Here is a 24,278-nt window from a genome sequence, read left to right as displayed (position 1 = left end):
GCCACCTTTTTTATGCATGAACCGGTGACAAGAAATATGGCAGTTGTTTCGCAAACAGTTTTGCTTAATAACCGATGGCAAGATATGAATCCAGCGCCAGACAGCATGCACAGTGGGAACGAACAATATGTCATAAAGGAACAAGGCTGAGACAGGGCTAACTAAGCGTTTAGGGTCCTAACACAGGTGTAGTGGTTAGAAGAAAAGGCGGAATCCGGAGAACTCTCCCGAGTTCAGATCTGCACTCCCACGAATTCTCAGTATTAACCTGAAAGATAACTTTCTCGCCCTGTGCATCAGTCTGGCTGGTTGTATTTCTTGTCCCCTCTCCCCTACGGTAGCTGTTCTACAGATCAAGCATCAAATGGGGGCAGCCAAATTTCCACAGCTGGCTATTTGTTTCCAAAGTGATCCAGTTTTGATGAAAGACACCATATTTCATTAATTTAACTTTGCTTACATAGTGCTTTTCCTCCAAAGTACAATTTCAAAACCAAATGGCAATATATTGCTATGCGTAACATTGCTGGATCCAGGCTGCTGAGTAAGTTAAAGCTATTAATCATGAAAGGCAGCGTGCAGAAGATAAGTAAATAAGTATTCATGTAAATCATAATTATTATGCTGAAAGACTGCCACGAACTGGCAGTATAGACTGGTGGCTAGAACTTACAGCCAGAAAACTTGAAAACCCAGGATCAGCTTTTCTCTCCAAAATGTTCTCATTTTGTAACTATGAAAAATATTCCATTAAGTAACCTTCCTCCACCCTATCTTGTCCTGTGTGCTTTCCCAGTAATTACCTTCCCCTTTCCATTCACTGCATTGCAGTTTTGTGTAGTCCTCTTACCCTGGAGCTATAGACCTTTTGTGTTTGTAAAGTATCTGAGAATAGTTTGTAATGTATGACAGACACTTGATAAAACTATGTTTCTTTCTTAAATCTGTTCCTTGAAGGCTGTGTTCACAGTGCTGTTGAGTGAAGACTTTTCTCCTATATTGTACCTCTATGAGCAAAACCTCTATTAAAAAATGTGCTTTGTTATTTATTAAATGAAAGATTTTATATTTATTTAATCCCCGCGAAGCAATAGTTATTTTCATGCCATTGCTGAATTTTCCAGGATTTTTAAACATATTTTTCATGGGTATCAATTTAAAGATCTTTTTTTTTTTTTTAATTTATCTCCAATCATGCTTTAGCCCCTAAATTTCAAGACATTGAAAATGGGGTTGATGGAAGTAACAATATTCCAGCAGACAGACTACTCTGGCCAAAAGAATATAACGACCAGCAAATAGATGCCAAAAGCAAGCCAGGAGGAAAGCGTCAGGCCCGAGATCTTACTGAGGAAGACCTGCCGGTTAATGACTATGTAAGTATGCAGAAACAACCTATAATTTTCTCTAAAGCAGATACGTAGTGGTTTTAATTTTAGTGGCTTCGGAATATCCATCGCCCATACATATAAGCGCAGAACTGAAATCAAGCGAAGGATGTGTATGAATCCCAAACTCATGCTCTGCTCATTTATTTTTATTTATTTATTTAGAATTTTTGTATACCGACCTTCTTGATACAAATATCAAATCAGATCGGTTTCCATTATAACAGAACAGGCGCGGCTAAGGCGTTACATTAAAACAAGGTGTCCGAACAATAGAACGTAACTGAAAAGAAGTTGTAAATGAATGAATCGAACGTTAATAAACATAAACAGGATGGCTAGACGTAACCAACTAATTAAAAGGAACAAATCTGAATGTTACATGTAACAGCGAACAATGTTAATGGGTAGATGTTGATGTATCTACCAGGGGTTCTTTGACATAAGAATTGTCCAAATCAGTCGTAATTGGTCTTTAAGGGAAGTGTGAGTAATCGTGGATCTTGTAGTTAGCTGTTATGCCCTTTGACCGGTGTCCGTGTGTTCTTGAGATTGTGGTAAGGCTTGTCGGAAAAGCCATGTTTTAGGAGTTTCTTGAAGGTTTGATGACATGTTTCTTGTCGAAGTTCCGGAGGCATTGAGTTCCAGAGGGTGGGCCCGGCTGTAGAGATAGCTCGTTTTCTTAGTGAGGTTTTGACCGGAGGGGCATATAGAGATCCTTTGTAAGCATATCTGATAGGCCTTTGTGATGAGTGTGGGCGGAGTTGTGTGCTGAGATTGAGGTGGGCGCTGCCGATAATGTCCTTGTGGATCATCATTAACGTTTTGAAGGTGATCCTGGATTTTATAGGGAGCCAGTGCAGCTGGTGTAGAATTGGTGTGATGTGGGCTCTTTTATTTGAATTAGTGAGTATCCTCGCAGCTGCATTCTGGACTTCTTATGCTCATAGGATTATAAGAAGAAAAGATCTTCCCCATTTGGTCAGACCAAAGGTCCATCAAATCCAGCCTGCTGTCTGCAACAATGGCCAGCCAATCCCTGTTACAAGTACCAAGCAGATTCTACGTAGGAGGTCTGTTTCTTGCTTCTCATGACCTAATATTAGTGTGATTTGAAATGTTAAACAAGTGTCCGCTATTTACCTGTTCCAGCCCCTGCATGATTTTATAAACTTCTATCCTAACCCGTCTCGGTCGTCTCCTCTCCAAACTAAAGAGCTTTAACGTTTAGCCATTTTTTTAATTCACTTTTTTAGTTCTGCTATATATATTACTTTTTTTTTTTTAAAAGGGGAGACCAAAACCACACACAAACTGCACACCATACTGTATCAGTCCATGGTGTAGTTGCACCGTGCATCAGTTCAAAGGTATGATATTCTTCCTTTCAATAACTTCATCTTTTCTTTCTGAGTCTTAGCATTCTGCTTGCTTTTATGACCGCCAGTTTATTGTCCACAATGTCTCCAAGATCCTTTCCCTGGGCGGTGACTCTTAATATGGAACGCAGCTTTGTGTACCTATCGCTAGGATTATTTTTCCTTCTGAGCATCACTTTGCATTTGTCCACTTTAAATGTTATCTTCCGTTTAGATGCCCGGTCCCCCCCAGTTTCACAAGGCTCAGCTGCAACTCTTCATAATTCTGAATAATTTGGTATCATCTGCAAACGTCATTACATTGCACACCACGTACTACGTTTTCCAGATCGTTAATGAATATGTTAAACAGCACAGGTCCCAAAACAGATCCCTGGGGCACTCCATGACTTGCCTTTCTCCATTTGGAAAACTGACCATGTGGACCTACTGAATGTTTTCCCCCTTTTAACTAGTTCCCAGCCCGCCACAGGACACTGCCTCTTATCCTATGACTTTTTAATTTTCTAAGAAGTCACATGCGTTCAAAAAATCCAAATACACTATTAGCAACTGGCTCACTTTTATTCACATGTTTATTAACAGTTTATGAAAATATATTTGTAAGGCTAAACTTGACTTTGCTACAACTATGATGGCTTTTCCCCATGTTTATCTATATGGTCAGTAATTTTGAGGTACATTTTCAGCCACTGTGCCTTTTGGCTTGTTAGCCAGATAACCTGGCTAACCTTATCTAGCTAACTAGCAGGGTATATTACCCAGCCTTCTTAAATTTAGCCAGCTAAGTTCATCTGGCGATTTTTAGGTCAGCAGCAGACTAATTCTGTTTCTCTCCAGAACATCTCCAACATGCTCCCGGAACGCCTCTGACTTATTTGACTAAATTCTAGCCTGATATAGCCAGATAAGTGGCTGAAAATACTGTTTTTGACATTTTCATGGATAACTTTTAAGTTATCTGTCTAAATCTGATGAAAATAAATTTCAAAAAATCTGATGAAAATAAATTTCAAAAAAGGTTTGGATAAGTTCTTGGAGGAGAAGTCCATTAACGGCTATTAATCAAGTTTACTTGGGGAATAGCCACTGCTATTAATTGCATCAGTAGATTGGGATCTTCTTGGTGTTTGGGTAATTGCCAGGTTCTTGTGGCCTGGTTTGGCCTCTGTTGGAAACAGGATGCTGGGCTTGATGGACCCTTGGTCTGACCCAGCATGGCAATTTCTTATGTTCTAAATGGCTTTTGAATGTGATGGACCTGTGATGTTGATATAATCTGTACCCTGGCATTGTACCTTCTACCAAGTTACTTAGATGCCAAGGGAGGGTAATTTTCAAAGGGGTATCTATGGATAAAGCAAAATCGTCCAACTGCTATGCATGTAAAATTAAACACATACACACTGTGGGGGCGAAGTTGGGACATACGTGCATACTTTTTGATTTTAAAAAGTGCGTGTGTAAATTCTCTCATCAAAATCATGTGCACCAAATAGCGAGTGTAATTGTGTGCGCATAGCTTTGCTAGGATCATTTTCAAGCAGACCACATGTGTGTAAGTCTACTTTGAAGATTGCTGTATCATATGCATCTACAGTATGTGCCGGCAAACTTATGCATGATGTTTCACAATTACCGCATTTTCGCCCGGATCTTAAAGGCCCTGAGCGCGTAAAATCCAGGCTTTACGCGTGGGGCTGGGCCTTGCGCGCGCGGAGCAAATTTTCGAAGGGGCCCGGCCACGAGCGTGAAGCCCGGTACGTGCACAAGTGCCAGGGCTTCTCCGAAGGGGCGGACGGGCCGGGACAGCGCCATTGATCGCTGTCCCGAAGACCCGGCTGCCTGCACGCGCAACTTACTTCAGCTCGGGCGCTGAAGTAAGTTATGAAAGAGAAAAAAAATGAAACAGGTAGGGTTTCGGGGGTGGGGAGGAGAGGAGAGGGGAAGAGAGGTTAGATAGGGGGTAGGGAGGTTCCCTCTCAGTTCGCTCCTGGGAGGGAACTGGGGAAGGCCGGAATGCGTCGCTCCGTGGAAATTGCTAAAGTCCCTCCCCCTTGCATGTGCCACCCGCGCATACGCCCGCGGATTATAAAATCTGGCGTGCATGTGCGCGCGGCCCACGGATTTTATAACATGCGTGCGCTGGCGTGCGCTTGTTATAAAATTGGCACATCCATGTGTGTGTGCGCCAGGAAGCGCTCACACATTATAAAATCTACCCCTAAGTCTATCTCTTCAGTAAGCCCCATCTATTCTAACTCTCCAATCTTATTTTTTAGACTTCTGGCATTCGCAGGCAGACAATTTAAAGTATGTTTGGTTTTGTATTTCTATTTCTATTCAGAACCTGCTTATTAGCAGCTGATACAGGTAATTTGGAATCCATCACATATGTCTGCTGTTCATTTAAATGCACACTTTTAGCACAACTTCTCTACTGAGATATTTTAACTCCTCTGTTTTGCCAGCATATTCCCTACGAACCGTGCGATCCTGCATGCCTGTAAGCTTTCCCCTAGTTCAAAAGCTGTTTTATTTCCTTTTCAAACGTTAGCGCCAGCGCTCGGGTTCCACCCGGGCTTACGGTGAACTTTTCCCCCTTTCCCCACAAGGTTTCCCAGTCCCTAACAACTCGAAAGCCCTCGTCCCTGCACTATTGTCGCCTCCATGTCAGAGCTCAGTCTACCTCTGTGTGTGTGTGTGGAACGGGGAGCATTTCTGAGATTGTGACCCAGGAGGTTCTGGATTTCAGTACCTAAAAGCCTAACTTTGGCTTCCACCACTTTCCTGCACCTTCCTACGCTGCTGATGCCCACATGTTCTACGACAGCTGGTTCCTTCCTTGCACCCTCTAAAATCCTACCAGGAGACGGAAAACGTTGCTAATGCACTGTAGGTAAAAGGCAATTAGTTAAAAACCCCAATATGTTCCTAAATTTAACATTCACTTTCATTGGTGGCTAGCGAGTCATAATGCAGGGGGTGAGACAAGTGCTATTCTCACTGTCCCTCCCCCCTTTCTCTCCCTCCACCCTTCCCCCTTCCCTCCTTCACCAGCAAGTATCATTGTCCACCCAACCCACCGCCATTGCCACCTTCTACCCTGGACCACGCCTCCCCCTCCTTTATCCCCCACATCACCTTTCTGCATCTCTGGCCTCAGAACTGAGCGCTGGTGGTGGATCCACCCCACCACACCTACACACCAGCTGCCACCATTCAGTTTTAATTAATTGCAATAGCACAGGGTATTGTGGGAAGGGCGTGATGATAGCTACCACGACTGTTGCTGGCAGAAATGTTCAGCTCTCTGAGGTACAGACAAAAAAGAAACGCCGAAGCTCCCTAAAATCAAGATGTTGGCATAAATCCTGCACTTGGTTTCAGCTTATTTGATAACAATTCCATTATGTTGTGTTGTGCTCCTCTTAGAGCAGATTTGGTTTTGGAAAAGTAGAATACAAAAGTTGGATTTGGATTTAGTTAATCATTTATTTATTTATCTTTATTTTTATATTTTTTTATTGTCCACTTAGTGGATTACAATAAATAAATTATACAAGTAAAACAAAAGATACAATGTAAGACAATAAAACATAAAAGTTAAACATAATAAATTTTACATTACTAAAACGTTATTTGAAAAAGCAGCAACTTCAGTGGTTTGCGAAAAACCTTTATGTCATCAAACATTTGAAGAGAATTGTGTAGATGATTCCAAACGGCAGGGCTGATGGCAAAAAAGGCTCTGCAATTAGTGCTCTTCAATCATGCTTTCCTAACCAAGAGGTCACCTAAATGAAATCTCCCTTGTGAACGCAAGGTCCGCGTAGGTTGATAAAGTGTAATCTTTCCAAACACAAGCACAAAAAGATTACAATAATTAAATGCATTTTTCCCCCTGATTGGATGAGAGTATCCACTTTTATTGTGTCTAGGTACTTAAGCGATAACCACTTACTGGTGTGTGATTGAATAAATGGCTCCTATGTGGACATAGATGACGGACTTAGGAAGCTGCAGATATTTATTCCCACATTCACAGTCATTGTATATGTAGTTAACTACAGCAGTTGTGCTCAAACCGCTCCTCGGGTCCACCCAGCCAGTCAGGTTTTCAGGTTATCCCTAATGTATGTATTTGCATGAATTGCCTCCACTGTATACAAATACATTATTTATTTAATTATTTATTTAGGGGCTCTTATATACCGATATTCTTGTAACAAGTTACAAATCAATTTGGTTTACATTAAACCAAAAAACCTGCGCTAATAAGGCATTACATTAAACAAGGAAGCTAAGAACTTGGGTTCATTGACAATGTTAACAGGGTGAATACAAAAAACAACTTTAGCTGGGTAGCAGTTCTTAAACTATAGGTGACTGGCTCGATGTCTGAGGGGGGCCACAGGGCCTCGGAGATACTATGACATTTGTTTGAATTAAAGAGTTGATTTTTCTGGTGAGCAGCCTCCCGGAATTCAAAGGTGAGGGAGCTCTACTGTTCTGCTGAGTCCGGGAATGCTTGGGTGAATAACCAGGTTTTAAGTCTCTTTTTGAAAGAGATTGTGCATCTTTCGAGCCGAAGATTTGCTGGGAGAGAGTTCCAAAGAGCTGGGCCAGCGGTGGACAGTGCTCTTTTTCTTACTGCTGATTTGATTGAGGGTACTTGTAGGGTGTCTCTGTATGCTGATCTCACCAGTCTGTAAGGTATTCGTGGATGTAGAGGGAACTTGAGGTCCAGTGGGGAGATGTTGTGCATGGCTTTGTGGATGATCGATAGTGTTTTGTATAAGATTCTGAATTTGATTGGTAGCCAGTGCAGTTTCTGTAGGATCTCTTGCATATTTCTTGCAGTTCATATGATATGAACTGCAAGAGATATGCATACAGAAACTGATATCTATCATATCAGTTTCTGTAGGATCTCTTGCATATCTCTTGCAGTTTCTGTAGGATCTCTTGCATAAATACATCTCTTGCATATTAAGAACATAAGAGAACATAAGAAAATGCCATACTGGGTCAGACCAAGGGTCCATCAAGCCCAGCATCCTGTTTCCAACAGTGGCCAATCCAGGCACAAGAACCTGGCAAGTACCCAAAAACTAAGTCTATCCCATGCTACCATTGCTAATGGCAGTGGCTATTCTCTAATGGGCCGATACAATAAAGTCTGCAGGAGAGCAGGTGAATGCCCGCTCTCCCGGCATGCACACTGGCCACTCGCCGGTGCGTGCGATGCAGTATTTAAATTAGGCCCGGCAGTAGATCCGGGCAAAAGGAGCAGTAGATCCGGGCAAAAGGAGCCGCTAGGGACACTAGCGTGTCCCTAGCGCCTCCTTTTTGACAGGAGCGACGGCTGTCAGCGGGTTTGACAGCCGACACTCAATTTTGCCGGCGTTGGTTCTCTAGCCCGTTGACAGCCACGGGCTCGGAAACCAGACGCTGGCAAAATTGAGCGTCCGGTTTTCGGCCCAACAACCACGGGCCGAATTCAAATTTTTTTTTTTTTTTTTACTTGTTTTACTCTTCGGGACCTCCGACATAATATCGCTATGATATTAAGTCGGAGGGTGCACAGAAAGTGCACTGAAAGTAAAATGCACTGAAAGTAAAATGTGCGGCATGTTGAGGGTGCTATTAGGTGCCGCGGGTTGGACGCGCGTTTTCCTCCCCTTAGGGGTAGATTTTAAAAGAAGCGCGATCAGCCTACTTTTGCTTGCGCATCAGACTCAAGCAAAAGTACGCTGGATTTTAGTAGATACGCGCGGAGCCGCGCGTATCCACTAAAATCCTGGATCGGCGCGCGCAAGGCTATCGATTTTGTATAGCCTGCGCGCGCCGAGCCGCGCTGCCTCCCCCCGTTCCCTCCAAGGCCGCTCCGAAATCGGAGCGGCCTCGGAGGGAACTTTCCTTTGCCCTCCCCTCACCTTACCCTCCCTTCCCCTACCTAACCCACCCACCCGGCCCTGTCTACACCCCCCCCTTACCTTTGTCGGGGGATTTACGCCTCCCGGAGGGAGACGTAAATCCCCGCGCGCCAGCGGGCCTGCTGCGCGCCGGGCCGCGACCTGGGGGCGGGTACGGAGGGCGCGGCCACGCCCCCGGGCCGTAGCCACGCCCCGTACCCGCCCCAAAACGCTGCCGACACGCCCCCGGAACGCCGCGACGACCGGGCCCGCCCCCCGACATGCCCCCGACACGCCCCCCTCCGAGAACCCCGGGACTTACGTGAGTCCCGGGGCTCTGCGCGCGCCGGGAGGCCTATGTAAAATAGGCTTCCCGGCGCGCAGGGCCCTGCTCGCCTAAATCCGCCCGGTTTTGGGCGGATTTAGGCGAGCAGGGCTCTGAAAATCTACCCCTTACTGAATAAGGGGTAAGGGAAAACGAGTGTCCAATAGCAGGCTAACAGTGTGCTCCGTCGGAGCGCACTGTACTGTATCGGCCTATAAGTGAACTTAATAGCAGGTAATGGGCTTCTCCTCCAAGAACTTATCCAATCCTTTTTTAAACACAGCTATAGTAACTGCACTAACCACATCCTCTGGCAACAAATTCCAGAGTTTAATTGTGCGTTGAATAAAAAAGAACTTTCTCCGATTAGTTTTAAATGTGCGCCATGCTAACTTCATGGAGTGCCCCCTAGTCTTTCTATTATCCGAAAGAGTAAATAACCGATTCACATCTACCCATTCTAGGCCTCTCATGATTTTAAACATCTCTATCATATCCCCCCTCAGCCGTCTCTTCTCCAAGCTGAAAAGTCCTAACCTCTTTAGTCTTTCCTCATAGGGGAGCTATTCCATTCCCCTTATCATTTTGGTAGCCCTTCTCTGTACCTTCTCCATCACAATTATATCCTTTTTGAGATGTGGCGACCAGAATTGTACACAGTATTCAAGATGCGGTCTCACCATGGAGCAATACAGAGGCATTATGACATTTTCCGTTTTATTCACCATTTCCTTTCTAATAATTCCCAACATTCTGTTTGCTTTCTTGACTGCCGCAGCACACTGAACTGATGATTTCAATGTGTTATCCACTATGACTCTTAAATCTCTTTCTTGGGTTGTAGCACCTAATATGGAACCCAACATTGTGTAATTATAGCATGGGTTATTTTTCCCTATATGCATCACCTTGTACTTATCCACATTAAATTTCATCTGCCATTTGGATGCCCAATTTTCCAGTCTCACAAGGTCTTCCTGCAATTTATCACAATCTGCATGTGATTTAACTACTCTGAACAATTTTGTGTCATCTGCAAATTTGATTATCTCACTCGTCGTATTTCTTTCCAAATCATTTATAAATATATTGAAAAGTAAGGGTCCCAATACAGATCCCTGAGGCACTCCACTGTCCACTCCCTTCCACTGAGAAAATTGTCCATTTAATCCTACTCTGTTTCTTGTCTTTTAGCCAGTTTGCAATCCATGATAGGACATCGCCACCTATCCCATGACTTTTTACTTTCCTAGAAGCCTCTCATGAGGAACTTTGTCAAACGCCTTCTGAAAATCCAAGTACACGACACTTGCTTTATTGCCTGAAAGCGTAAAACAAGAGAAGCTGTATGGTGTGAGTGGCTGTCCCTTGGGAGGACAGAACCTGAAGGAAGGGTGTCATTTCGCCTTCTGATAGGAATGTGGTTTTCTTATTTAACGGTTGGGAGCATCACTTTCACTTTTAGTAAAAGTGAAAAATGCTGCAAGTCTGAAAGCATGGTGCTTCTGTGAGAGTGTAATGTGTATGTGAGATAGGGAGGTTGCTTCTGTATGTGTGTGGTGTATATGTGAGACAGTGAGGGTGTTTCTGTATGTGTGTGGTATATAAGTGAGTCAGGGAGGGTGCTTGTGTGTGTCAATGTGTGTGTGCAAGAGAGATGGAGCATGTTTTTGGCTGGCTTGTGGCTGTGAAAGAGGGCATGTGTGTGATTGAGCCTGTTTGTAAGTGAGATAGAACATGTGTGTGATTGAGAGCTTGTGTGTAAGTGAAATAGAGCATGTGTGTGATTGAAAGCCTGTGTGTAAGTAAGAGAGAACGAGAGCATTGTGTGATTGAGAGAGACTGGCCAGAGAGGTAACGTGTATATGTGTGAGAGAGATTGATCAGGGAGATGATTGGTATGTATGTGCTTGTGTGTATGAGAGAGAAAGAGACTGGTTGGGGAGATGATTGGTGTGTGAGAGACAGAAGCTGGTCCTGAGGGTGTGACTGGAGTGTGTGTGTGTGAGAGAGAAGAGACTGGTTGTGGTCCCTAAGGAAGAGGACTGTGAGGACAGCTTTAGCAGCTACTGCTGCTTCTGGTGTGGCCTGCAAGGAAAAGGAGTAGGAGAACTACTGGAGAGGGTAAGTAAAGGTGGCTTTTTAAGTTCATTTTTCTTGATTGACTACCATTTTAATTATTGGGTAGTATGTGAGGTGTCTGCTGTTTGAAATATTGTATTGGTGTTTGGAGAATTTTAAATACATTTGATGAGTTTTTAATTGTTGGATATTATTCTGTTCATAGTTGTTGTGAAACATTTATTCTGCTTATTAGTACAGTTATACAATTATTTCTGTGTTGGGATCTATAGCTGCTTGGCTAGTTCTGTTTTCCTAATAGGAGGTGTATTGGTGTTTAGGGCCTGATTTAATATTTGTAGTGTTGCCTTTTCATAGGTAGGGTTGTTACTGTTTGAGTGCATTCCATAATACAAGTGTAACTGTGTGCGGATTAGTTTATGTGCATTACTGCAGATCCTGGTAGTATATTAGGTCGGTTCTGTGTATGTGACCGAGGTGAGGTATTTTACTGTATTAGTCTTATTTGTTGTATTTTCTCAAGAGGACTTGCATTAGTGATAAACTGCTGTCTTTTCATAAGTAGGGCTATTGAGCCTGGTAGTAGGAGTTTGTGTTGCTGTTACTGAGATGACACTAGAACCAGAATATATTTTTTGTAAGGTGAGTTGTACGGGGAATGTCATAATTCTGCTTTACATCCATAATTGTGGGTCAGGGGGGTTCCTGTGGTTGCAAACTTTTACATTTAGCCCTATGATGGTCATGTGTTCAGTGTGTCACACATGTAAGAGCCATCAGTCAGGTGTGTCCCAACAGAAAAAAGGTTGAGAACCACCGTGCTAGAGAACAACTAATTCATGACGATCTCAAGGTGACTGGAATTAAAAGTTCCCAGGTATGGAGAACCGGGGACTTTTTCTATCCTTATTAGTTTTAATTATTGATTATTATTTGATGTCTGCTGTTTTTGAAATATTTTATTGGTGTTAGGGAAATTTTCAAAAATTTGTATATGAGTTAAATTACTGGAGGTTCTATTCATCAGCAGTTTTGAAATATATATTTTTAGTATGATTTTCCTATTGTGATTGATGTTTTATAGTTCTTGATTTTATTGTTTGATGTTTTATGAGGAATGATGGTATTTTCTGTTTTTCCATTGCTGCATTACATGCAGTCTAACTTGTGATTTCCCGTTTAGTTTGTCTGTGCATTTCTGTGTATATTTTATGGTCCCTTTATTCTGTATTTGGTAACTCACCAAATTGTACGTGTAATTGGGTACCCATGGGCCAGTATGGAGAAAAATCCCCCGGGCCACTATTTTCCCACAATCCACCCCTGCCCCTGTAAGAGGGTGCACTAGTAACTCAGGGTGAGGTTTGGGTGGTGAGTTGGATTTTACATGCACAGTCATATGTACGAACTGCACAGTTACCATCAGTAAAGATTTAATGTGATTTGGAGTGATGAAAGGTGAAAGAAGAGTAGATTTGTTCCATGTTCTCTCTACTTAGCAGCCAGGTAGAGAGTACATCAGGCAAGGTTTTCCAGAATAGGCATTGCCGAACAGATGGAGTACTGATGCCCAAAAGAGATACATATAGTGGCTAAAATCTGGACTAGTTCCCACTAAAATTTTGTTTGAGGAAGTTAGGTGAGTTGTTTCAGTAACTTGTCACCTTTCGAGACCTTGGTTAAAATACTTAATAAATAGATTAGATGGATTTTGTTGATCTCAACCTTATCTGCATTGGATATTTATCTACATCATAAAGCCACCAGTCTCAAGCAAGGCTAGAATAACAAGGGTAATGCAGTGAGGATTTAGATGTGGAAAATGAGGTGCTCTCCAAAGTGCTTACTGTATAACTGCCTCATCCATGAAATAGAACATTTACTATTCTAGTAATAACATGGTTACAGTTATACAGTTGGAATGAATGTAAAATTGAAATTAAATCATAGGAAAAGAATGGAGTTTAATAACCATATATATTTTTTTTTCTTCATTACCTGACATGTAGACACAGAGCCAGAGCCATAATACAACAAAAATCTGTGACAGCTGGTTAAAACAGAAGCTTTCTGCAAATGAAGATAAATAATAAATGCAAAGCTTTAATAGTTCTACTAAGGAGATCAAAAATGTGGGGTTTTTTTTTTATTTAGAACATCTAGGAGCTTGTTAACAGAACTCATTTTGGCTTAGATAATTAGGAGAGAAGCTGGCTCGTAAATGGATAAAAAAGGAACAGTCAATAATGAATAAGTCTTGCCAGGCTGGCCATCTGAAAAAGTAAAAGATGACACAAAAACCACCTTTAATGTCAGTGCTGGCAAACTGCAGAAGGAGACCTTTGATGAGTCTTTATCTCAGAGCTCTATGCATGGCAGAAAACGAGCCTGATACAAAAGGGAGGGGAGAATCAAAAGGGACGCCTGCACGCCTCTCTCTTAAGTCATCCCAGCATACAGTGCAGATCAGAGAGAGTGTGCAACAGATGGGCCATCAGTATTCCGCACGTATGACACATCCAAATATCCTGGTTGTTTACACTGAATCTCCGCCAGCAAACAGGGTTGTGGATTAGAATTCTAACAGATGTTGCCTACCAGGGCACTGTTACATTTAAGGACAGCATTTTTTGTTCTTCTTTTCCACTGCTTCTATCTTCCATCTCTTCATTAAAATACATTTTTTTTTTAGTGCTTTTCGACAGAGGCTGGAAAGTACTAATTGGCTGGTCAAACCTGTCTGTTCGTCCATCTGGAGGCATGATATCTTGCCTGCCAGTGGACCAACCAGGCTGAAACATTTGGGGGAAAGATGGAGCATGGACCTGAGATGTAGTGTATTAAAAATGACCAAACCAATAAGGGTGAGGTCGTAGTGGGTTGAAAAATCATGATCTAGGATAGTAAGCTTAAACCCTGCCTTTAATTGAAGCATTGGCCTGAGAATGAGGCAGGGGTGGATTACCATGATCTCAGATCACAATAATATCAATCGCTAGGAATCTTGAGGATGGGAATGGCAAAGTCAGTGTTATGTTCTGCTAACTAATATAGGGTCATAGAAAAGTTCTCGCTTTCAGCCTGGGAATACCTTAGACTAGACCATAAGAGTCTGCCCTGCCTCAATGCAATGGTCTTATGGCATTTCAGTCAGCCCCACCCAATAGGTACAAGGCCAGAAACAAAAGGGGTTTTTTTCCCCTCAAAACTACAAAAACAGTCTTCATTCCACAAATGTTTTTCTTAAATTAAATATGCCACCCCCCTTACAAAAACAAAGGCACACAATAATGCAAATAAAGACAAAAATTATACTTGGCTCTAAGATAATTTAAACAGCAAGAAGTGTACTTAGTGTTAGGTTGGCGGCTCACAGGAAGTCCCCGTAATGTTGCCGGTGACCAGGTCCAATGCAGCAATTCCCATAGGGGTAGATTTTCAGACGAGCGCGAACAGCCTACTTTTGTTTGCGCTCCAGGCGCAAACAAAAGTACGCTGGATTTTAGTAGATACGCGCGTAGTCGCGCGTATCGGCTAAAATCCTGGATCGGCGCGCGCAAGGCTATCGATTTCGTATAGCCTGCGCGCGCCGAGCCGTGCAGCCTACCCCCGTTCCCTCCTAGGCCGCTCCGAAATCGGAGCGGCCTAGAAGGGAACTTTCCTTTGCCCTCCCCTCACCTTCCCCTCCCTTCCCCTACCTAACCCACCCGCCCGGCCCTGTCTACACCCCCCCCTTACCTTTGTCGGGGGATTTACGCCTCCCGGAGGGAGACGTAAATCCCCGCGCGCGAGCGGGACTCCTGCGCGCCGGGCCGCAACCTGGGGGCGGGTACGGAGGGCGCGGCCACGCCCCCGGGCCGTAGCCACGCCCCCGTAGCCGCCCCCAAAACGCTGCCGACACGCCCCCGAAACGCCGCGACGACCGGGCCCGCCCCCCGACACGCCCCCGACACGCCCCCCTCCAAGAACCCCGGGACTTACGCGAGTCCCGGGGCTCTGCGCGCGCCGGGAGGCCTATGTAAAATAGGCTTCCCGGCGCGCAGGGCCCTGCTCGCGTAAATCCGCCCGGTTTTGGGCGGATTTACGCGAGCAGGGCTCTGAAAATCCTCCCCAGAGCTTAAAGTGCCCTGCAGTGGGAAAACCAACTCTGGTGCTCCTGATGACATCACGCGGCTGGGTATTTAAACCCAGCCACAGCTCCAGCAACTCTCCTCAGCAACAGGACCTGCTACTTCTGTAGTGCGAGTTGCCAGGGTTCCTGAATCTACATTCCTCATCAGTCTGCCAGTCCTTCTGGGTCAGTCCTCCCTGTCTCCTCCTCATCTTCCTTCAGGCTGATGCCTTGCCTGGTCTGACCATTCTGATTGCCACCTGCCTTGGACCTATGCCTGGCCCTAGACCTTCGCTTATGTCAACTGCCAGAGACCATCGCCTAAGTCCTGCCAGCCCCTAGAACCCAATGGCTCAACCTGTGGGGAGGGGGCTGGTATAGGTGAAGCCCTAGACCATCCTCTTGCCAGTCAGCCTCCACCAGCTGTTGCTGAGGGCCTATGGGGTTTGCCCCTTAGGCTACGCCAACCTCACCACAGCCACAAGGGTTCATAACGCGCACACTTAGCTCTTGCACAGGAATACCTGAAGACAAACTCCTTCGTATAACTTCACCAGTTCCCACTAACCTTTCAGCCTTTCCTTTCATTCAGGCTATCTCTCTATCTCTCCTTCCACTTTTTCTATTTCTGGAGAATGGTTTCCAGGAGTTTGCAAATGTATGTGGTCCATATATGGCACCAGGGAAATAAACAAAGTCAAATACCCTGGACAAGGAGGTGGCGAGCCTCAGCACCCACTCATGCACTGTGATCAGCAATCAGATTTAAAAACTGCGGGAAAGCTGTGCTAACCTTGCATTACACATATTGGCAGAGCTGGCCCATGAGTTTTGAAAATGTGGTGCCAACATTACAGAGGGAGCAACATGCTGGGTGGGCAATCGGCGAAGGCAGGGTTTTGCCAGGAGCACCTTCTCCAGACAGAGGAGGTATGATTATGTCAGAACATTGACCTCAGAGCAGGGGGTCAGCATGCCATCATAACATTAGGCCAGGTTGCAAGTTTTTTGCCACTTGTCAAGAAGACATTGCTGACCTCTTCCATAGGCCATGCTTCATGGATCTTGGCACTGGTGCTCTCTGGAAAGTGGGGATCCGTTAAAAAATTTACCAAGCAATGTTGTCATCAATCTGCTTTCTTGAAATAGTCTTTTAAATATACCACCAAGTTCAACATTTATGGTCAGCTAAGCAGCCAGGTCTTCTACCAAGACCACTATGATGTAACTCTGTTCTCTTTCTTCTGTCAGACAAAATGGTGGCAATACTTCCTCTGGTTTAAAATAGCTTCTTCTGGTTACTTAAGGGAAGAAATATTCAGATAGCCTACATAGTGGCGACAAGTCTGGTCACCACATCTCAAAAAAGATATAGTTGCAATGGAGAAGGTACAGAGAAGGACGACCAAAATGACAAAGGGGATGGAACAGCTCCCCTATGAGGAACGACTAAAGAGGTTAAGACTGTTCAGCTTGGAGAAGAGAAGGCTGAGGGGGGATATGATAGAGGTGTTTAAAATCATGAGAGGTCTAGAACGGGTAGATGTGAATCAGTTATTTACGCTTTCGGATAATAGAAAGACTAGGGGGCACTCCATGAAGTTAGTATGTAGCACATTTAAAACTAATTGGAGAAAGTTCTTTTTCACTCAACGCACAATTAAACTCTGGAATTTGTTGCCAGATGATGTGGTTAGTACAGTTAGTGTAGCTGGTTTATAAAAGGTTTGGCTAAGTTCTTGGAGGAGAAGTCCATTACCTGCTATTAATTAAGTTGATTTAGAAAATAGCCACGGCTATTACCAGCTTCAGTAGCATGGGATATACTTAGTTTTTGGGAACTTGCCAGGTTCTTATGGCCTGGATTGGCCACTGTTGGAAACAGGATGCTGGACTTGATGGACCATCGGTCTGACCCAGTATGGCATGTTCTTATGTTCTTATGTCCTTCAGTACTTTGTACCTATATGCGAAGATAAATTTTGCCTTTGGACTTTGCACCTGCTTTTCTGCAGGCAAAAAATATTCCTGGAAAAGAACTAACTCACATAGATTTGAAAATGTAACCTACATTTGTCGTTTCCCTACCCCGCCCCTGGGAATGCCTCCCCTTGACCCTATGCATCCTTTTATTCAAGAAGAGGTGGGTCATTTTCAGATAGACCAATGTATCCAGGTAAATAGCCTTGAAAATTGCCCTTTTCATGGCAGTTTAAATGACCAAAGAACAGTAAAACCAAGAATACTATATTATGTCAATAAGTAAATGTGAAAAGAAATACCATGTTAGCCCACCAAAAAGAAAATGAATTAAAAGTAAGCCAAAAAGAAAATAGTTGGATAGAAATTATATCTTTAGAAGGCAAGCCTAGGGGTTGGCCATGAGGCTATGCATATTCATGAGGGAGACCTAAGTTTGATTCCCAGGTCACATCTATTGTTCTTTCGGAGCTCCTGGAGGAAGGCATCTTAGTCTTTACTCAAGAGCAACACCTAGAGGCCCATCCTAGATTACACATTAGCGGAGTTCAAGAGGGAGCTGCAGTTTGTGGCTCCTAGCTAAAGGCAGTTGCTACACTGCTGAGTCCGTTTGGGAGGGGATTATAAAAATAAGCGGAAACCCCCCTGCATAGTTGAAAATTAAGGCTTATGGCACTGTAGCTCAGCAGAGGCCAGTTATGAATGTGGAAGAAGCCCAAATGAGCTAGAGGAAAAATTAGGTCCCTCATCCAGAGGTCCCTAATCCAGAGGTAACAGCAATGCCCAGGGCCAGTCCCAGACCTCTAATCTTTTGCTTTTGGCATGTAGACTTCTGACCTCTGGGTGCTAGGGTTGCACCAGCAGGGAGGAGGATCTAAGCCTTCGGGGCCCATGGTATTATGAGTGAGTATCTCAGACAGTCTCTCCCTCCTCACTCTTAATGTCCACAAGGGGACTCACTTAGGTTGTCTTCTTCCAAAACAGTCTCGAGTGGGAGGAGACAAAACCGTACAGTAGACTAGGAGTGGTGTTCAACAAAATATTTTTACTGCAACTTAACAAAATCCACCCAAGGATGGCAAAAATCACATTCATGAAGAAAAGAATAATGACTCCCAGTATTACTGTCTCCTTATCCATTTCCCAACTTGAATCAGTGTCCTTTCCCTAGAGGTTGGAAAGGGAAAAAACAGTGCTTCAAAAGATGGAGTAGAAAGGTGAAGGCCCAAATAATTCCTCCCTTAAAAAAAAACAAAACAATAATTTCCCTTTGTCCCGATCGCTCGCTCTCCTTCTGAGCACTGGTGAATAGATAAGCAGCCTCAATCCTGCTCCTTCAAGGAAGGGGGAGCTTACCTTCAAGGTTGGTCAGGTCACAAAATTGTAAGGTAAAAATCTCTTCTCTCCATTTCTCTCTACACAAGGAAAAGCTCCTCCTGGTCTGTGAGGGCACAAAAGATAGGATTTATCCTCGCTATCCCTTCTTGTAGGCTGGGGGTCCTACTGGGATCACGAGAGGTAAAATTCCAAACTTCTAAAACTCAAGACTACAGCTAAACACAATTTGAGGATGCTCAACCCAGTTTATAAAAGGGAACTTGACTAATCCCAAAACAGAGGGGATGGCTAACACCTGGGGAGGATCTAAAAATGCAAAAAAACCCTTCATCAGATGGAAATAGGGGAAAATCTTTGGTAAGGGGGCAGAGCTGTTGTTACATAGGTTTGAAAATGCAAGCTTAAATGGGAACTACTAAGGCCCCTTTCTCAGGCGATGTCTGAGCATGGATAAAAGGTTTACCAGGTCTGTCATGCATTTGTCAGTTTAACCAGGCATCTCAAACACATAGCTAAGTTTCCCTGCGTGTAACCTCCTGCTGGTGACACCCCTTGGTGGCTTATGTTTTGGATGGTGCGAGAGGAAAGAGATATCCGGGAGACAGTGACCCCAGGGACATCTGCTGTGACCCCTGTATTAGGGATCTCAAAACCAAGGGGGGGGGGGGGGGCGGTTACACTACAAATTTAAGAAGCAATTTTTGAAGAACTTATCTATTTTCATTTGGATTTACAAAACAAAATCTATTTTGGAACCAACTGTGGACATTGGTCTTGGTGTTTTGGTGATCTTTCCCTTGGGCCTTCTAGTCACAGTCTGGTCCCCAGTTGGCAATCCCTGATGGACTTTTACTGTTCCCGGGGCTGTAGCAAGTAACTCACCACCTCTGCAGCACCCGAAGGTGACCCTGAGTAAAAAAGGAGTTGCACGCAAAACAGAAAAAAAATCCAGAGGACAGAACAGGGGCCAAAATCAGGGCAAACAGAGCAAAATACAAAACAAGAACAAAAATTAGACAGGACTCCTGAAGGCCAAAGCTAAGGCCAAACAAGCAGGATACACAAAACATAAACAAAGACACTGGACAGGGAGAAGGCTACAATAATTGGGCCAAGAATAATAAGAACTAGGAGAACAAGGCTACAACTAGTATCAAGACTGACTCCAAACGGAAGCAAGGTACTGTGTGTGAGGCAAGTTTTTAAAGGTGTAGCAGTGCTGAGTCATGCTGCAAACATGGCTGCCATCAGGACCGCCACGCCCATGAGCAGGCAAGACCAAGGTACACTGAGGGCCCCTGATAAACTGTGTAGTAATCCAGATTATGACAGTATTTATATGATATATTATGGCTAATTTCATCTTGGTAATTAGATATTTTTAAAAATATATAAATAAAATTACAGTATCACAGCCAATAATGTATCTCATTTTTTCTAGGTATCTGTTGTGTCAATGATACGGATGTACATAGCCCCTTTCATCCAAATAGGATCCCATAGTATTTTACCATTTGATATATCAGAAACACATTTCTGGCGCTCAGACTGCAGGAAGGAAGGAAGGAAGGAAAAATGTTGTTTTTATAACCCAATTACAATTTGGCAAATTGAATCACAAGGACAAAGTGATTAGTCCAAGGTCACAGAGCCAGTGTTAGAAGGAATCAGAACGTGTGTGCCGGGGATTCTCTTGACTCATAGTTCCATGTTCTAAAAACTAGATCGCACATCCTTGTTATATGAAATCTTTCACCTCCGCGCTTCTGCTCCCTCGCTCTCGCCCCCACTTTTTCTCTATTAGTCACAATGAATGAGTAATGCAATACGATTCTGAAATTGCAAAAAGACTGCTCATCCTCAAAACAATCTAAAATACCTTTGGGAAAGAATTCCGTTTGCCCCTTTAAATCTTTCAATCATCGTGGGGTTGTTTTTCCCCATGGGACATTAGAAACAAGACTGGAAAAGCGTACCCCAGAGAAGACACAAAATTTCCCTACCGCACTTACCAGGGATGAACTGCACTCACCATGTAATTTGTATTTCCCCCACCCTCAATAAATGTTTTTGAAGGGTGAGGGGCAGTGTTGATGTACTGTGTGTATTCTCTGTTGAGTGCATACCCACCACCTCAATCCCATGCAGCTCTCTGTCATTGCTCTTCCACGCCCCGCCCCAACCTTCAGGCCGATGCAATACAGCGCGTTCAGCTGAGCGCACCTGTTAACCTAGGGCTGGACGCGGGTCACAACCCCTTACGCTATAAGGGGATCAGCGCGTCCAAAACGCGTGTCCAATCCCCCGCCAAGCTAATAGCGCTCATCGCATGTAAATTCATGTTGATGAGGCTATTCGCTATTCTCCCCGATGCAAAAAAAAAAAAAAAAGTGTGTGCCCGACGCGCACATTTTTTGCCCTCAGAAATGAACGCCTGCCCGAGTCCAGAACGTGTACAGAAACCGAGCATCCCTTTTTCTAACCCGGTGACAGCCACCTCTCCTGGGTGCCCGCTGCCGAGGAGGTGCTAGGGGAGCACAATTTCCCCTGGCACCTCCTTTTTACCATGGCAGCCGATTTAAATATGAAATCGGGTGCCCCGGAGAGGTCGATCGGCACACGTTAGGAGAGCGGGCTCTGGTTTCCCCCACGCTGATATTGCATTGGCCTGTGTGCAGTTCTCCTTCCTCCCCTAATTCCATTCCCTCTCACTTTCCTTTCTCTGCCCCCTCACTCTCTTCTTTTGTCCCCTGTGTTCTTTCCTTCTCTCTCTCTCTCCCCAGCCCTTTCACTCTTGTCCTCTTCCTTTCCCCCTGCCCCCTCCTACTGATGTGTTCTCCATTCTCCAGATCCCTGCTGCATCAGGCGGCAGGGCAAAGCAGCAGTTGTTTTCCACTGAGGGGCCAGGGGCACCCCTGACAGACTCTCTTTACAGGCCATTAATTTCTCCTATCTTTCTTCCGTTGACATGGCCTGGAGATTCATGCCAGCTCGTCTTTTCAATGGCCAGCTCCTCCTACCTCTCTTTTGCTAGCAAAACCTAAGGAACACGACTAGCCCTACTGCTTCAGCTATCAGCTTCTTCTGCACATGCTCGATTCATTTTGCCCATGCTCGGAAACTTATGGACATAAGTTTCCATGTATATACATATGCAAATGACACAGGCATGGTCAGGCACATAAGGGATTTCAAAACTTATAGCACTTATTGTGAAGAATTTTAGGGCTGGCTAGGCCTTCCTATACATGATACCAGACTACAAATTATATCTACGTGATAGGGCAGATCAAATTGATGGAGGGTGGCACTAGATGTTAAGGATGGCATAGAGTCAAGAAGGAAACAATACAACACTGCAAAATGGTAGAAGCTACTCTTAAAAACAAAGTTATTAGACAGGGCTTAATGGGGAAAAGTCAAGAAAGTTTTAGTAAAGGAAAGTCTTGCTTTTCCAATCCTTTTAGATTTTTTTGAAGGTGTAAATAAACTTGTACCTAAAGGTGAGCCAGTGGATATAGTGTATTTGGATTTTCAGAAGGCATTTGACAAAGTCCCCAATAAGAGACTCCTCAGGAAATTAAAAACTCATGGGATTGGAGGCAGTGTCCTTTTGCAGATTGGTGACTGATTCAAAGTCAGGAAACAGAAACTAGGACTCAATGGTCAGTTTTCCAATTGGAGAAAGGTAAATACGTTTGCAGATTGTATTTTTGGTTGGAGTCAGAGTAAGGATTGTCAGACTGAAAGATCTACTTTCAGAGCTACTGCTTAGGAAGAATCAGCAGAAGTTCAGCTTCTGCTGATTCACTGTGTTTGCTTTTTTGATTGCCTCCACAGATTGAGCTGAGGGTTTCAATTTATTATCCACAGTGTCCAAGATCTTTTCACTGGGCGGTGACTCCTAATACAGAATCCAACATTGTGCATGTATAGTTAGGATTATTTTGCCTTTTGTTACATTTGGCAGCTGACAGGAGAGCCCCGAATGTTGCCTCACTCACCCTGGACATGGCCAGACCCATCCTGTGGTCAGCACACAGCCTCCTGCTTTGAACACGGACCAGCATGGCTCAAGACGCCACTAGCTGCTGCTTCCACCGCAGCCCCAAAGGCGCACATACATATGCATGCATTATATAGGCCCCACAGCATTCCTGGTTCTTCGTCCAGCCTTGCCTCTTCAGCCTTGCTTGTCCAACCTTGCCTTGTATTGCCCGTTTCATCCAATGTCTTCATTGTGTCCTTGTCCACACTTAGCCTGACTTCCGGATCTGACCCCGGACCTGACCATGATTGCCTGCTACCTGGACCTGACCACCCTTGCCTGTCGCCTGCCCTGACCCCAATGTGCCATTGGACTCTTGCTCTAGCCACTGTTTTAGGGACCCGCCTGACGGCCACCAGAACCCAAGAGCTCAACCTGTGGGAGGAGGTACACAGATTCAAGGAGCAGGGTGGGGTGATAGGGAGGCAAGATAATGGTGGCTGCGTGTTTCTACTATGATGTCTGTTCATTGTTTTACTGAAAACTAACAGACAAGTTTGTGAGAAAAAAAAGAGGTGCTGGCACTTCTGGTTACATTGGTATGGTCAGCAGCAGTGGTTCTCAATAGGTTTCGAGACACATTGGTATGTTGCGAAGTCTTGAAAGGTGATGTCTCAAGGCCAGCAGGAAGCTGCTCTCTCCTCATCAGGGGTCAGGAATGCTGGGCAGGGATGTGAATGTGAGGGGATGATTGAAAGGGAGCTCTTGAGAGAAATGAGGCATGGTGGGGAAGTGACTGTGTAGGAAATAGAGCATCACAAATATAGTGTAATTATTAATTGGAACCTCCAACTGTATAAAGTATAGTATTTATGAATTCATTAATTACTAGGCTATTGTTGACCAAAGATGGTTTTAATCAGAGCAAGGATTCATTAAGCTTGTCCAAAGTTGAGAGTTTTATCAATTAAAATATAATTGATTAATATATTGATTTTTTTCTGTGATTTACACCATTAGATGCACTTTCACAGTTTGTAAAGTAGCACAACAGATTATTGAACACAAGTTTGCACAGATTTAATTCAGAGCAATCACAGGCTGTCTATCCCAAAAGTAAGAGTAACTTCAGACATCTTAATTAAGATTTAAAGTTTGTTTTTTCACCACACTGGCAAACAGTGATTGAAGGAGATGGGCAGCTTCTCTCTGTGAAGACATCTGCATTTGTGATCCTCTGTGTGCAGGTATGGAAGACTTAGCAGCTGGACACTGGTATCTCTAGTTAGTATTTGTTCACAGCAACGATCAGGCAGGGATGCAGTCAGGCTCATTGATCTGGTCCCGAGAATGTTGTCCATTGGTATTGATGAGAGCTCTTTCTGATAGCAGGCTGTCTCAGATGGTGAGGTTTTTGGCTCCTTTGTTTCAATTACTTTGCATAATACATGCATAGTAAATGCATATGGATGAGGGCCAGCACAGCTCAGTGAAGAGTTCATTTTAACCTTTTAATGACATTTAATGTCATTTTGCAAGATCTCAAAATGACATTAAATAAAAGTCCTCTAATCAGTATCAAACTCTTTGTTTCAGGCAAAGCTAATGGTAGACAGAATGGCATCAGTGCTAAGGATATGTTTTATAATCTAGGCATTTTTTTCTGCAGATTCTGCATTTCTCGGTTTTGTCCTATTTAGAAGAATGTCCATAATGCTTTGCTGTCCTTCCATTTTCTTTGGTTCAGAGAGAACAAGCTCCTTTAAGAT

At 44.0% G+C, this 24,278-nt stretch overlaps 1 protein-coding gene across 5 annotated transcripts in view; it reads left to right on the top strand.

Moving 5' to 3' along the window:
• TNMD (tenomodulin) overlaps positions 1-24,278 on the top strand; it is a 204,720-nt gene that overhangs the window by 147,146 nt on the left and 33,296 nt on the right. For all 5 annotated transcript variants that reach the window (XM_029607431.1, XM_029607430.1, XM_029607434.1 and 2 more), the window contains one exon: positions 1,204-1,376. In XM_029607431.1, the coding sequence (XP_029463291.1) occupies positions 1,204-1,376 (173 nt within the window). The remainder of the gene's footprint in view (positions 1-1,203; positions 1,377-24,278) is intronic.

Source organism: Rhinatrema bivittatum, chromosome 6, assembly GCF_901001135.1.
Source record: "Rhinatrema bivittatum chromosome 6, aRhiBiv1.1, whole genome shotgun sequence".
Lineage (NCBI taxonomy): Eukaryota > Metazoa > Chordata > Amphibia > Gymnophiona > Rhinatrematidae > Rhinatrema > Rhinatrema bivittatum.
The sequence above is the reverse complement of the archived record's forward strand: the minus strand, read 5'-3'. Positions and strand labels throughout refer to the sequence as shown.